Here is a 13,553-nt window from a genome sequence, read left to right on the forward strand (position 1 = left end):
TGATGGTCTGCTCCATGTTCTTCTTCATGCGCTCCAGGTGGGCGCTGGTGTCCTGCTCCTTCTTCAGCTCCTCTGCCATCATGGCAGCCTGGGGTCAGGAGAGAGGTCTAAAAGAACTGGGCCCAGGGCCCCTTGTCCCTCAAGGATCAGCGTTTTCCCAGCCTGGTGTCTGTTTCCCGAGGCCCGCCAACCCACGCAGCGCTAAGAGTCGGCTTGTCACGGTGCAGTGGCTTGGCCGGGACCCAGGGCCCTTGTTCACGTCTTTAGTGGGGGCGGGAGGGGAGCGGTCACTCACATCGGTGATGGCCTTCTTGGCTTTCTCCTCGGCGTTCCTGCACTCCTGCACCGCCTCTTCCACTTCTGATTGGAGCTGGGACAGGTCTGCGTCCATCTTCTTCTTCTGGTTGATGAGGCTGGTGTTCTGAGGATCAAGGTGGGCGGAGCACGAAAAGCACTGAGCATCCAGGGGTGGCTCCCAAACCTCGCCTGCTGGGCCCCCCCCAGCCGTGCTTCCCTCCACGAATGCACAGGGGAGCCGCTCACCTGGGAGTGCAGCAGCTGCACCCGCTCGCTGGTCTCGATCAGCTCCTGCTCGGCCAGCTTCCGAGACCGCTCCGTCTGCTCCACCACGGCCCGCAGCTCCTCCAGCTCCGCCTGCAGCAGGTTGTTGCGCCGCTCTACGATGGCGATGTTCTCCTTCAGGTCGTCGTTGGCGCGGACCGCGTCGTCCAGCTGGATCTGGGTGTCCTGCACACCAGGAGGGTGGGCATGAGAGAGGGGTTGGCCTCTGGGCCCATCAGAAGGCCGTTCGGCTAGGCTGGGTGCCTGGGGAGGTGCGGGGGAGCCCGATGTGCCGGGTCTGGAGGGCCTGTGGGATGTCTCCGCAGTAGCCAGGAGGAATCTGCTGCTGTAAAGGGACACCACCACCCAGCATGGCCACGTGGAGGCCAGTCTGTTTCCGGGTAAGGTGACTTCCTGCTTCAGGAGTCTCCTCGTACCTTCAGCAAGCTCTGGAGACCCTTGACTTGCTTCTGGGCCTCAGCGGCCATGCGGTTGGCGTGGCTGAGCTGGATCTCCATCTCGTTCAGGTCGCCCTCCATCTTCTTCTTCACCCGCAGGGCCTCATTGCGGCTACGCGTCTCCGCGTCCAGGGAGGTCTGCAGCGAGTCCACCACCCGCAGGTGGTTGCGCTTGGCCTGCTCCATCTCCTCGTCCTTCTCTGCCAGCTTCCGCTCGATCTCTGCCTTGATCTGGTTGAACTCCAGCTGGGCCCGCAGGATCTTGCCCTCCTCATGCTCCAGGGAGGCCTGGGAGGGGGTGGAGAGAGAGGGTCGGAGACAGACTGTCAGGGCACAGGGCCGGGGGCAGGGGTCTGTCCATGAATCATGGATACAAAGTGAGTTCAAGAGTGCTATTAAGTGGTTCAGTCAAAGAAGCAGAAGGAGGAAGAAGAAATGAGAATTTAAAAGAAAAAAAAAAGGCTTAGGAGAGGTGGTTCAGACCCTCACAGAGGAGAGCGAGCTATGAAGACAAAGAGGAAAATGAAGAGAAAGGTGTTGCCAAGGAAACGGAGGCAATCAGGCACGGAATGTAAAAAATCCTGAAGTGGGAGGCAGAGGCCGAAAGGAGAGGGGAGGGGATCCAGGAAATCTTGTCTAAGATGTAAAGGGTAAAATGTCTGTGTGAAGGACATAGAGTGACCTATTCGTTCATTCATTCATTCATTCATTCATTCATTCATTCCACAATGTTTGTTGAGTGGCTGCTATGTGCCAGGTACTGTGCTAGGCTCTAAGGATGGACCGGGGAACAAAATGGACAAAAAAGAGACGAGAACAGGGACCACAGCTCGGCTTCCCTCCGCCCCCCGGCCACACCCTGCACACACACCTCAGCCTCCTCCAGGGCCGACTGCAGCTCCAGCTTCTCAGCCTCCAGCTGCTTGCGGACCTTCTCCAGCTCGTGGATGGTTTTTCCACTGGAACCCAACTGCTCAGTCAGGTCGGAGATCTCCTCTGTGGGAGGGGCCGGGCCACTCAGTTGGGGGCTGCCATGGTCCAATATGGGGGGCACCCTTCCTGGAGCCCTTGGGTGGCGCCACATGAGGAGACTACCCCCAGCCCCTCCCCGGCCTCTCCGGCCCCAGCGCACCCTGAAGGTTCTTGTTCTCCCGCTTGAAGGTCTCCAGATGCTCCAGGGACTCCTCATAGGCGTTCTTGAGCTTGAAGAGCTCTGTGCTGAGGGAGCGCGCCTCCTTCTGCGAGGACTCCAGCTCTGACTGCGACTCCTCATACTTCTGCTTCCACTCGGCCAGGATCTGTGGGGACCCGGCTCACTGCACGGCCCCAACCCCCACCCCAGTACACCCCCATCCCCCATTCCCCCGGCTCTCCAGGGCATGCCCAGGCCCCTCGGCGGGGCTCAGTCTCCTTCCTGGCCCCCCAGGAGGAGGTCCCTGGCTTCCTGGTGACGCCGGCCTCCCTGCTCTGCCCCTGGTTGTGGCCCTCAGCCCAGGCCCACCTTGTCGAAGTTCCTCTGCTTCTTGTCCAGGGCCGCGGCGGCTGCGTTGGAGCGCTCCACGTCCACCATCAGGTCCTCGATCTCATTCTGCAGCCGGTGCTTGGTCTTCTCCAGTGAAGAGCACTTGGCATTGACGGCCTCCACGGCCTCCTCGGCATCCTGCAGCCTCTGGGCCAGCTTCTTCCTGCCCCGGCCAGTGGGGGTTTGGGGGATGGGACAGGGTGGGGAGGATGGAGGGTGTAGATTTGGACAAGGGGAAACAACGTGAGTGTTCTAGAAAACAATCCTTGAAAATTTAGAAGTGTTGTTGGAGAAGCTGAGGAGAGGCCTCAGGGGGCGGAGAACCGGACCGGCAGAGGGTCTTGGTGGCACGCTAGGAAGACCCACAGCACCCAGGAGGGCCTTCCAGGTGGTCTCCTCTGACCCTGGGCCAGCCTCTAGGCTACAGACATGGAGGAGGCATGGGCTTCCGCAGCCCACCCCACTTCCTCTGTCACAGCACCCCGCCCCTGGTGGGAGCACTCTGCCCTCAGACAAACCTTTTGTTCGTCTTATATTCGGATGAGAAACATAACGCGAGCAAAAAGCTTCCCTGAGAGGAGAAGGAGGTGGGGCCCTGGACAGGGTTCTCCTGTGTTGTCAAAACCTGGCCAAGCATCCATCCCCGGTGAGGAATCTTCCCAGCATTGGGCTGGGTTGTGTCCTGCCTGCAGAGGGGCCTCAGCTAGAGGCAGGCCGCCCAGGACTCACTTGGCCTCCTCGAGCTCCTCGGTCCTCTGGATGGCGTCCGTCTCGTACTTGGTCCTCCACTGGGCGACCTCCGAGTTGGCCTTGGACAAGACGCGCTGCAGCTCGGCCTTGGCCTCCGTCTCCTCCTCGTACTGCTCCCGTAGCAGGTCACAGTCATGCCGGGCCGACTGCAGCGCGTGGGCCAGCGCATTCTTCGCCTGCGGAGGGGCGGGCACCGGGAGGAGGGCTCAGCTTTCTCCAGAGTACACCCCAGTCCTTGCCCATGTCCTCACCCTAATTTCTCCATCCTCCCCAGGTCCTCCCCTGTCTCTAAATCCCCAGAGGATCTGGAGCAGTCTACTGAGGACTAATAACAAGGAATGTCCGTTGGGCATTGCACTGTTTACATGAGTCATGCCCGGCACTCTGCTCCTCGCTACAGCAGGGTATCATCAAGCTCGTCCCCAGGGACAGGGGAAGAGGCAGGGGCTCAGAGAGGCTAGGTGGTTTCCTCAAGATTACCAGGCTCTAAGGGGCAGGTTAGGATTGGAGCCCTGGCCTTTTTAAAAGGTCATATTCTTTCCCCCTTTTGTTCACGAGGCCAGCAAAGTGCCCCGAATAGGCTCCAGTTTAGTTTCTTTCTCCAGCTTTCAGATTGTCCTGCTAATCCCAGGACCCACTTGCGCAGTTCCTGCATCCCACACCTGAGCCCCGCCAAGGCCACCATTCCTCCCTAGTGTGTTTCTCTCCTCCCCCTCACTTTCCCCTGACCCGGGCTCCTCTCCCTCCAGAAATGGCAGCAGAAAGGCAGAGGGCCTCAGACTGGGCAATAGATTTAGGAGGCATGTGCTAGGCCCTGGGTTATTACTCTGCTTGGAAAATGGGAGAACAACGGAAAGACAGCAAGCCTCATTCTTGGGACCTGCTCGCTCCTGGCCTGGGCCAAGCGGCCTGAGTCTAAGCCGCACCTTAACTTCTTCCTCCAGCTGCCTCTTGAGGTCCTCCAGCTGCTGGGTGTAGGTGAGCTTGCCTCGGGTCAGCTGGGAGATCAGCGCCTCCTTCTCATCCAGCTGCCGGGACAGCTCACCTGGAGAGGTACAAAGGCACACTCAACTCTGGAAGGTCAGCCACCGCTCTCTCTCCCCATCCCTTCCCCTTAGGCCCCATTCTCTGGAGAGAGGTGTGTGTGTATGTGTTTGTGTGTGTGTGTGCACATGTGTGTGAGTGTTTGCCCAAGGCTGGGTGGCTTAGGATGTCAGGGGAGATGGGGGGGTGGCTCACCATTCTCGGTCTGTAGCTTGGCCCGCTGGCTGGTGAGGTCGTTGACCGAACGTTGGGTCTCCTCGGCCTTGCTTCGGTGCTCGTTCATCTGGTCTTCCAGGGTCCGGCACATCTTTTCCAGGTTAGCCTGAGGGAGGAAGGGGAGTCATATGACGGATGTAGAGGGCATTGAAGGGTGGTAAGGGGTGCAGTTACCGAAGTGAAGAGGAGAGACATGGAAGGGAGAGGGAGAGGATGGGAGAACAGGGTTGGAGAAGGGAAGTGGGAAACTTAACCGTCAGAGAAGAGAGGAGACATGGACAGAAAGTGGAGGTGGGTGGAGGGAATTGGGTGCCAGGATGGTGAGCAGGCAGCCCACCTTGGCCTTGATGATCTGCTCCATGTTGGAGGTGACATCGTCCAGCTCCAGCTTGAACTCGCTCTTCTCCTTCTCCAGCTTCTGCTTCACGCGCTGCAGGTTGTCGATCTGCTCGCTCAGCTCGGCCACGCTGTCCGCGTGCTTCTTGCGCAGGGCCGCCGCCGTGGCCTCGTGCTGCAGCGTGGCCTCCTCCAGGTCCCGCCTCATCTTCTGGAACTCGGCCTCGCGCTTCTTGTTCATCTCGATCTGCACGGACGTGGCCCCACCGGCTTCCTCCAGCCGCTCGCTGATCTCCTCCAGCTCCCGGGACAGGTCTGAGCGCAGCTTCTCCACCTTGGCCCTGGCGGTGCGCTCGGCCTCCAGCTCCTCCTCCAGCTCCTCGATGCGAGCCTGGCCCGGGACACAGAGGGCTCAGCCCCACCGCCCGGAGCCGTCCGGCGGAGCCCCCACCCCAGAGCTCTAGGACATTCCTGGCCTGTCTGGAACAGCAAATCTTTTCAGTTCTACCAGCAGAGAAGTAGAAATAAAAGGATTTGGAGAAGATGTTTTGGACAGCTGAACTAGGTTTCCTTTAGGCCAGAACATTATACATGTTCTATTGGAAAGAAAGTGGTTGAAGCTTGATCTTTAAGAGGGACAAAGAAACCTGTGTTCTAAGGATATTTTAAGAAGTTTAGTGGCAAAAGTATTAAAAGTTTAGAATGAGAGAGCCATGTTTGTCCAAAGACCTAACATGGTGTCTGCTCGAGGGGTAAGAATCAAAGTCACAGACTGTCAGGGCTAAAGGGATCTTAAACGCCATTGGTAACAAGGGAGGACACAGAAACCCAGATATCAGGAGTGGGCACTCCACAGTTGCCAGCTAAACCAGAGCTGAGACAGGAAGCCAGGATTTCTGCCCCCTACACCTGTGACCTTTTCAAGGTCTCTTCCTGTGTCATCCTTGGATCACCCAGCCCCTCCTAGGGGTGCTCCATGGGTGAACTGTGGTAGCTCAGTATCTCCCTTCATGGACACATGGCAAGTTCCTGTAATGCTGGGGAGAGGACATCCTGGAGGAGGGGATGGAGGAAGCTGACGGCCAGCCCAGGGGCTCCAGCCTAGGCATCCCACACCTTACCTGAAGCTCTTTGAGCTTCTTCTGCAACTGGCTGCCCAGGGCCTGCTCATCTTCAATCCTCGCATTGAGGGCATTCAGCTCAAAGTCCTTCCTATGGGGAACGAAGGAAATTAAGATGAAGAAGATCGGCTGGGCAGCAGGCGGGCCCGTCAGTGGTTGGACATGGTAATACAAAAAAACGAAGAGCAGGATTTCATCAGAAAAATAGCGTCTGGGGCTGATGTAGGGTCCCTGAAAATGTAATGCATGCTGAAGGCCTAAAGTCCAGCAAGAATGTAATGGGCAGAGCACCACAGGTGGAGTGACAAGACCTGGGCTCTGTGGGACTTCCTCTCTGGTCCTGTAGAATGATGGCATTGGATTAGGTGGTTTCAAAGGCCCCTTTTAGCTCTGATGGCCTTTAATTCTATCGCTGTTACTTTGGGCACTTTGGTTAAACTTCCTGAGCCTTTGTTTCCTCTTTGGTAAAGTGGGCCTCAAAATACCATCCTTAGAAGGAGGTTTGAGGATCCTTGGGATCATATATTCCTTCATTCATTCAACACATGCTGTGCCCGGGGAAGTGTGAGGACTCCTGGGCAGACACAGGCTCCATGAGGATGTAATCATGATGATTCTCAGAGCCTTTCAAAGTCTGAACCCTAAAGCTGCATAAGATATTTGATTATCCAAATCTACCCTACAGGCTCAGTTTTTCGAGTGTGGGAAGTGGATCTGTACATCTTGGTAGGACTTGCAATAAGAATTGGATCCATGAGTTAATCAGACCCCCGCACTGCTCAAGCGTGGTGGCTGACCCATTTCTCTGTGGTCCTCGGAGCTCTCTGAGAAGGACCCGAAAGGCCTTTCCTGAGAGGCTTTTGTGTGGAGCCTTCCTCGGTGTTAAGCAACTGGTCTCCAAAGAGACTTGTGTGTAGAAGGAGGTAAGCTATGAGTTTCTATCCCTCTTCGCTGCCCAACAGGAAGAAAAGGCTTGAGGGATCCAGGTTAGCCCTTCTGCCAGGGAGGACTGCGGGGCCCTGCTGCATGTGTCTGGGGAAGGAGAGGCCTCTTCCTGGAGGCCTCTGCCCATGGTTTTGCACCCACTGATGGAGGCTGTGTGAGGCTGTGGCCTCTGAGGATGGACATGTTGGGGCAGCTTGTGCTGTCATAGGTAGAACAGGCTGCTGAGCTGGGGAGGAGGAAAGGCGCTGGGGAGGGGAACACGCTACTTTTTCAGCCGCTCATCCAGCTGCTGCTTGTCATTCTCCAGGTCCATGATGCTCTCCTGGGTCAGCTTCAGGTCACCCTCCAGCTTCCGCTTTGCTCGCTCCAGGTCCATGCGCACTTTCTTCTCCTGCTCCAGGGATCCCTCCAGCTGGTGGGGAGAAGGACCAGTGTGCCCCATAAGACAAATCATCCTGATTTGGTGATTTGGAAGCTCAGTCACTCCGGGTTTGGGGAATCCTAAGAGATGTCCAGGACTTGGAAAAGCTTTCCCAGAGTGGGCCAAGGGACTATGAGACTGCCTAGCACTGAGGGATGCTCAGTAACTATTTGATAATGATTTCATGAATGAATTTCATGAATGACTGTGTGATGAAACCCAAAGCTCCATTCATTCATTCAGCAGGCTCCTGCAGTCCTGTGCTAGGCACTTCAGATGCAAAACTGAATCAATCCAAGTTCTCACCTAAAGACAGCTTACAGTGTTATGGCTGAGACAGATACTTCGATAATGATAACACGGGTGATAAATGATCCAAAGGAGATATGCACAGAGAACTATCTGTGGAACAATGATCACTGAGGGCCAGATCCCACTTAAAATATTAGCGGTCCAAAGATCCTCAGAGCCTCACAAAATTCCCAAAGAAATGTATTGGATTCTTATGTGATAACTCTCTAGACCCTGTGGTCGAAGGTAGAGATATAAAGGCCTGAACCTAATTGAAAAAAGGAAGTCCATCTCTATTGTTGATCATATCAGTGGGGTGAGATACATAACTCATAATTGATCACCCTTCCCTTTTTCTATTCCCCAGCTCCCTTCTAGAAATGTACCAAGGGAGGGAACACTCTCCAATCCCATCCTTCCAAACACACACACACACACATACACACACACATACAGACCTGGTATATCTAGGCTCTGTGACAATCTACTTACATCGTCCACCTGCTGCTCCAGCTTGACCTTAGCCTTGGTCAAGGTATTGACCTTGTCCTCCTCAGCCTGAAGGTCATCTAGGGCCTGCTGGTGGGCTTCTTGCAGAGCCTTCTTCTCCTTGGTCAGCTTGGCGATGATCTCATCTAGCCCAGCCATCTCCTCTGTCAGGTTCTTCACCTGTTGATCAAGAACCCCATCCCCTTTAGGGTCAGAGGTCATCGGCCTGGAGACATCTATGAGGATGTCCAGTGCTAAGGACCAGGACCACACCATGGTCTAGGAATCCTGAGAAGACCTGGGCTAGAACCAGAAGGAGCTGCCCTCACCTTGTTCTCTGTTGCATGCTTCTCCTTCTCCACCTTGGCCAGCGTCAGCTCCAGGTCATCAATGTCCCTTTTGAGCTCAGAGCACTCATCTTCCAGCTTGCGCTTCTTGGCAGTGAGCTCTGCATTCATCTCCTCCTCGTCCTCCAGCCTCTCGGTCATCTCCTTCACCTTGGCCTCCAGCTGGATCTTGTTCTTGATCAGCTGGTCACAGCGTTCCTCTGCATCAGCCAGGTTGTCTTGTTCCTGAGGACAAGGCACACAGGGGAGGCTTCTCAGTGGGTGGGGTCCTCACCTTGGCAGGTGCAGGGAGGGAGAGGCTCAGCATGTAGGAGAGGAGCTCCAGGATATCTCCAGCTGAGAAGAATCTCAGAAGGATGAGGAAGGGAAGAATTTCGGGACAATGTGACGGGAACATGATGGAAGCAGAGACGAAGGGAACCCAGAAGTTTCTTTACTTGGCCCTATTCCTCTGGTCTACTCCACTGAAGGGAAGGAAGTGCATTTACTGATGCCAGCACTTTACATATTTATCACTTGGTGAGATGGGCAGCTTTATCCCCTGTCCAGAGATGAGGACATTGAGACTCAAAGATAATGCATAGTTTGCCTAGGTTCAAAAAATTACTGAGCTGTGGATGCAGGTTGAATCCAAGTGGAAAGCCAGTGTTTTTAAAAGTTGGTTCTTTCCCCCTTCCCTTTTGTTCTCTAGAGGGACCTCCCTGGAGGTCTTTGGAGTCTTGATTCCAGAATCCTGTCTGTGAGAGGACAAGGGGAGCCCTGGGTCGGAAGGTGCAGGATGTGTGGGGAAATGTCAGCTGAGCAGGGTGGGCAAGTCTACAGAGGCCCAGGAGCCTCACCGCCTGCACTTGGAGCTGGAGATCATTCTTCTCCTGCAGCAGGGACACCATCTTCTCCTCCAGCTCCTTGCGGCGAGCTTCTGACTTCTCCAGCGCCTCTTTGATGCGTGCAAACTCCTCCTTCATGGTGGCCATCTCCTTCTCTGTCTCTGCACTCTTGAGTAGTGGCTTGATCTTAAAGTAGAGCTTCATCCAGGGCCAGTTCTTGACCCCCATGAAGGCCCGAATGTTCCACTGGATTATCAGCAGGGAGTCTCTGCAGGGGCCCAGCAAGAAGGTGGTGAGAGAGTCCCATCTCTCCTTCCTGTCCTGAAGCCCTGACTCCTACGTAATAGCTCTTCCTTCCTCTATGATGCCCTGGCCGTGAGGCCCACCCTGGGTCCATAGGAGCCCTTCCTGCTGGTCTGCTTATTTCAAGTCTCGGTGAGCTTTCTCCTGACACTTGCCCTGAATCAGCCTGGGCCTTAGATGGCCAGGAGCCTCCTTTTGAAGCCCTCACCTGCGTTCCAGCAGTTTCTTGTACTCCATTCTGGAGAGCACACCCCGAGACTGGGCCTGGATGCGGGTGATGATGCGGCTCAGCCTCTCATCACGCATCTCTTCCAGGAGCCCCAGCAGCCCCGCCTTGAAGAACACCTATGGGCAAGGGGTGGGTGGGCCAGGAGGGGAAAGAGGAGAGCGTTCGTTTAAGCAGTGTAATACCCTAGGAAAGAACCCAAGGGAGGAGGCCAATGGCATCTGGAGCTGGGACAGGGAGTGGTTCATGGGGAGGGGAATCATGCAATTCAGAGATGGTCCTAAGATGATTAGTAAAAGGGAAGGAGCTGTGAGGTGAGGAGCCAAAGGACAAGAGAGGTCTTTCTGTAATCAGCTCGGCTCCTCCCTTCCCTCACCTTGGTGTGGCCGAACTTGTACTGGTTGTGGTCAATGTCCAGGGAGCCCAGCAGCTTCTCTGCTCCTTTCCTGCTGTCAATGAACTGGCCCTCGGGGATGGCTGCTGGATTCAGGATGCGGTATCTGGAGAGAGAGGTGCCCTGAGACACCCATATTCTGCACCGACCTGCTCTGCCCACAGCATTTGGGGCCACCTGTGGACTCCCTTCCCCAACAAGTCTGCCCAGGCTCCCCCTGTTCCCTGAGCTCTAGGGTGTCCCTGTACCCACCTCTGCCTGAAGTCCCCGTAGAGGATGCGGTTGGGGAAGCCCTTCCTGCAGATGCGGATGCCCTCCAGCACACCGTTGCAGCGCAGCTGGTGCATGACCAGGGGGTTGTCTATCACCCCTGCAGCAGGAGGAGGTGGGAGAGGAAGGTGTGGGCAGAGTACTGGACTAAGCCAAAAGTTCTGGGCTCTGATTCTGGCTTTGCCACTCACTAGCCAGCAACCTTAGCAAGTCACTCAATAATAGTCCTTTTTTTTTTTTTTCATTTTTTTTCCTAGCTGTACTCTTAAGAGTAACCAAAAGGTTTTCACATTCCTTCTTTTATGTTGTGTTTATTATCATAGGCAGTTGCCAGGGTGGATATGTCCCATTTTCTAGAGAAGAAACTAAGCCCAGAGGAGTTAAGCCCAGAGAGGTTAAGGCACTTCACCAAGTTCACTAAGCTGACAAGAGCAGAGCCAGGCCTCTAACCCAGGCCCCTGAGGAACTGGAATTCCTAATCAGTCAAAAAAGGCTAAACAATCTCTCTATGTCTCACTGGGGGTTGCATGCTGGGAGGCAATGCCCATGAAAGTGCCTCACAGCCCCCACCCCCGAGTCACACTGCAAATACAAGGAAATGGGGGGAGAGTAGTCTGCTACCTCATGGCGTTGGAGGAGAGTGTCATTTGGAAACCACCATGGTGGGGAATTAGGAGGTGGCTTAGAAGTCCTTGTCTCCAGGGTATAGGGCTTGTGGCCAGCAGGGGGCTGGGCTGAGTTCTGGGCCTCACCTGGAGACTTTGTCTCATTGGGGATGATGCAACGCACAAAGTGGGGATGCGTAGAGCGCAAGTTGGTCATCAGCTTGTTCAGATTTTCCTGTGGCCCAAAGCACAGGAGGGAAAAGTAATGCAGGTGAAGGAGAGAGAAGTAGGGAAGGGAGAGGAGAGGAAGGAAGGGAAAGAGAGACAGAGAGAATGAAGGAATGGTGGGAAAGGAATGAAGAAGGGAGAGAGAATGAAGGAGGGAGAGGTTGGAAGGCCAGAGGGAAGAGGAGAGCGAGATGAGAAGCAGGGAGAGAAGAGGCCACCCATGAAGGGGGAGAGAATGGAGAGGAAGAAAAGGGCCACAAGGAAGGAGGAGACAGAGGAGTCAGGCATGGGAACTGTGGGAAGGAGCAGGGCTAGTGGGTGCTGGGGAGCCACGCTGGTCTGGGGCTGGGGGCACACACTTACCCTGTGCAGAGCTGACACGGTCTGAAAGGATGAGCCTTTCTTGGCTTTGCCTTTGCCCTTTTCGATAGCTGTGGGAGGAGAGTCAAGGAAAGGGATCTGAATGGATGTGTGGGAGGCCAGGGCCTCCATCACAGACTCTCTCGCTGGCATTTGACCTCCAGGTGAGGGTCTTCACTGCGGGGAGCTCAGCTTCTCCACCCCATTCTATCTCACTGAACCTGTAAACCTCAGGGCACAACCTGACACAAAAGTGGTAGAGTGTCACAATGGACTTGCCTCAGAACCATGGCAGAAACCCTGCTCCTTAGTCCCCAGGGTTCCAATCTCTACTTACGTGCATCAGCCCCCGCATAGTTGGCAAACAGGGTGCTGAGCAACTTGAGAGAGGACTTCTGGTACAAGGCCACCACCGTCTCGTTGAGTGGGTCTTTGTTCTTCTGCAGCCAGCCCAGGATGTTGTAGTCCACTGTGCCGGCATAGTGGATCAGGGAGAAGTGGGCTTCCGGCTTCCCCTTGATGTTGCGTGGCTTCTGGAAGTTGTTGGACTTGCCCAGGTGGTTATCATACAGCTTGGCCTTGAAGGTCATGTCAGTGGCCTTGGGGAACATGCACTCCTCCTCCAGGATGGACATGATGCCCATGGGCTGAGAGTAGAGGGGAAAGCATAACTGAGCATGCTTCATACAGATGCAGAAGGATCCTGCTCTAGGATCAATATTTGCTTATGATGATGCCCCTTTGGGAATTAAGGTATTAGGCTCAGCTTTGAGTACAGTTATTTGTCGACTTGTACCTCTTCATGCCTTCTCAAAGTGGAAGACTTTGTTTGATTTCAGAGGGACCTTTGTGAAAGTCTGGGAATGTGGATGTTTTAGATGCTTTACACACCACTCCATTGCCCAGATCCCTGAGATGCTGGGGTTAAATATAGGTATACTCTTAGGATTCCCTGCCCCACACCCAAACCAGGTTAAATGAGGGTTGTTAAACATACTGGTATGGGAGGATTCCTGGAGCTTCCCATCCTCCCTGTGTCCATTCTCAAGCCCTTAGGACCTCAGCTCTCCCTGTGCCACCCTGTCCTGGGTGGTCGGGACACAACAGGCCTCGGGCTCCAGATCATGTTCCCCAGCAGGGAGAGGGGCTGCCATTTTGACTGTGGCGTTCAAGTAAGGTGTGAGTGGGGAATTCAAGCACTCTGGCTGGGATGCCAGGGGAAGGAAACGGAAGCAGCGGGTGGAGGCAGCACCTTCTCAATGAGGTCGATGCAGGCCTGCAGGTCCATGCCAAAGTCGATGAACTCCCACTCGATGCCTTCCTTCTTGTACTCCTCCTGCTCCAGCACGAACATGTGGTGGTTGAAGAACTGCTGCAGCTTCTCGTTGGTGAAGTTGATGCACAGCTGCTCAAAGCTGTTGAACTGCAGGGGGCGGGGGCGGAGCGGGTCAGGCAGGCAGGGGTCTGAGTGGCCAGTGGGGTCAGCCGAGGCCCGTGCCCAAGCGCAGCCAGGGGTGTGACTGGTCCCCTCCCCTGTCAGGCCGGGGAGGGGGAGCTCCCCTGGAAGACAGGACGATGTGTCTGCCACCCCTGAGCCCCACTGTCTCTCCCTCGACTGGCCACTGGCCACGATGGTCACAGGTGCAAATGAGTGAGTCACTGCCCCCTCCCCCGCGCATACGCGCCTAGGCTCCTCCCACTCACATCGAAGATCTCGAAGCCGGCGATGTCCAGGACCCCTATGAAGTACTGGCGTGGCTGCTTGGTCTCCAGGGTGGCATTGATCCTTGTCACCATCCAGTTGAACATCTTCTCGTACACTGCCTTGGCCAGTGCCCC

General features: G+C 55.4%; 1 protein-coding gene across 1 annotated transcript; it reads right to left on the reverse strand.

Moving 5' to 3' along the window:
- Positions 1-4: 4 nt before the first annotated feature.
- Positions 5-13,547, reverse strand: LOC110585144 (myosin-7; the record flags this gene model as incomplete). Its single annotated transcript, XM_044912269.1, has 24 exons — positions 13,419-13,547; positions 12,967-13,137; positions 12,052-12,361; positions 11,718-11,785; positions 11,274-11,361; positions 10,504-10,621; positions 10,234-10,357; positions 9,840-9,976; positions 9,341-9,596; positions 8,484-8,726; positions 8,158-8,334; positions 7,220-7,365; positions 6,009-6,099; positions 4,889-5,278; positions 4,531-4,657; positions 4,218-4,336; positions 3,271-3,467; positions 2,521-2,704; positions 2,152-2,317; positions 1,891-2,015; positions 999-1,307; positions 544-747; positions 296-421; positions 5-88 (listed from the first exon to the last, which is right to left on the reverse strand). Coding segments are annotated over exons 1-24 (4,065 nt in total), but the record flags the coding sequence as incomplete, so codon positions are not given.
- Positions 13,548-13,553: the final 6 nt, after the last annotated feature.

This window comes from Neomonachus schauinslandi, unplaced genomic scaffold, assembly GCF_002201575.2.
Source record: "Neomonachus schauinslandi unplaced genomic scaffold, ASM220157v2 HiC_scaffold_858, whole genome shotgun sequence".
NCBI classification, from domain to species: domain Eukaryota; kingdom Metazoa; phylum Chordata; class Mammalia; order Carnivora; family Phocidae; genus Neomonachus; species Neomonachus schauinslandi.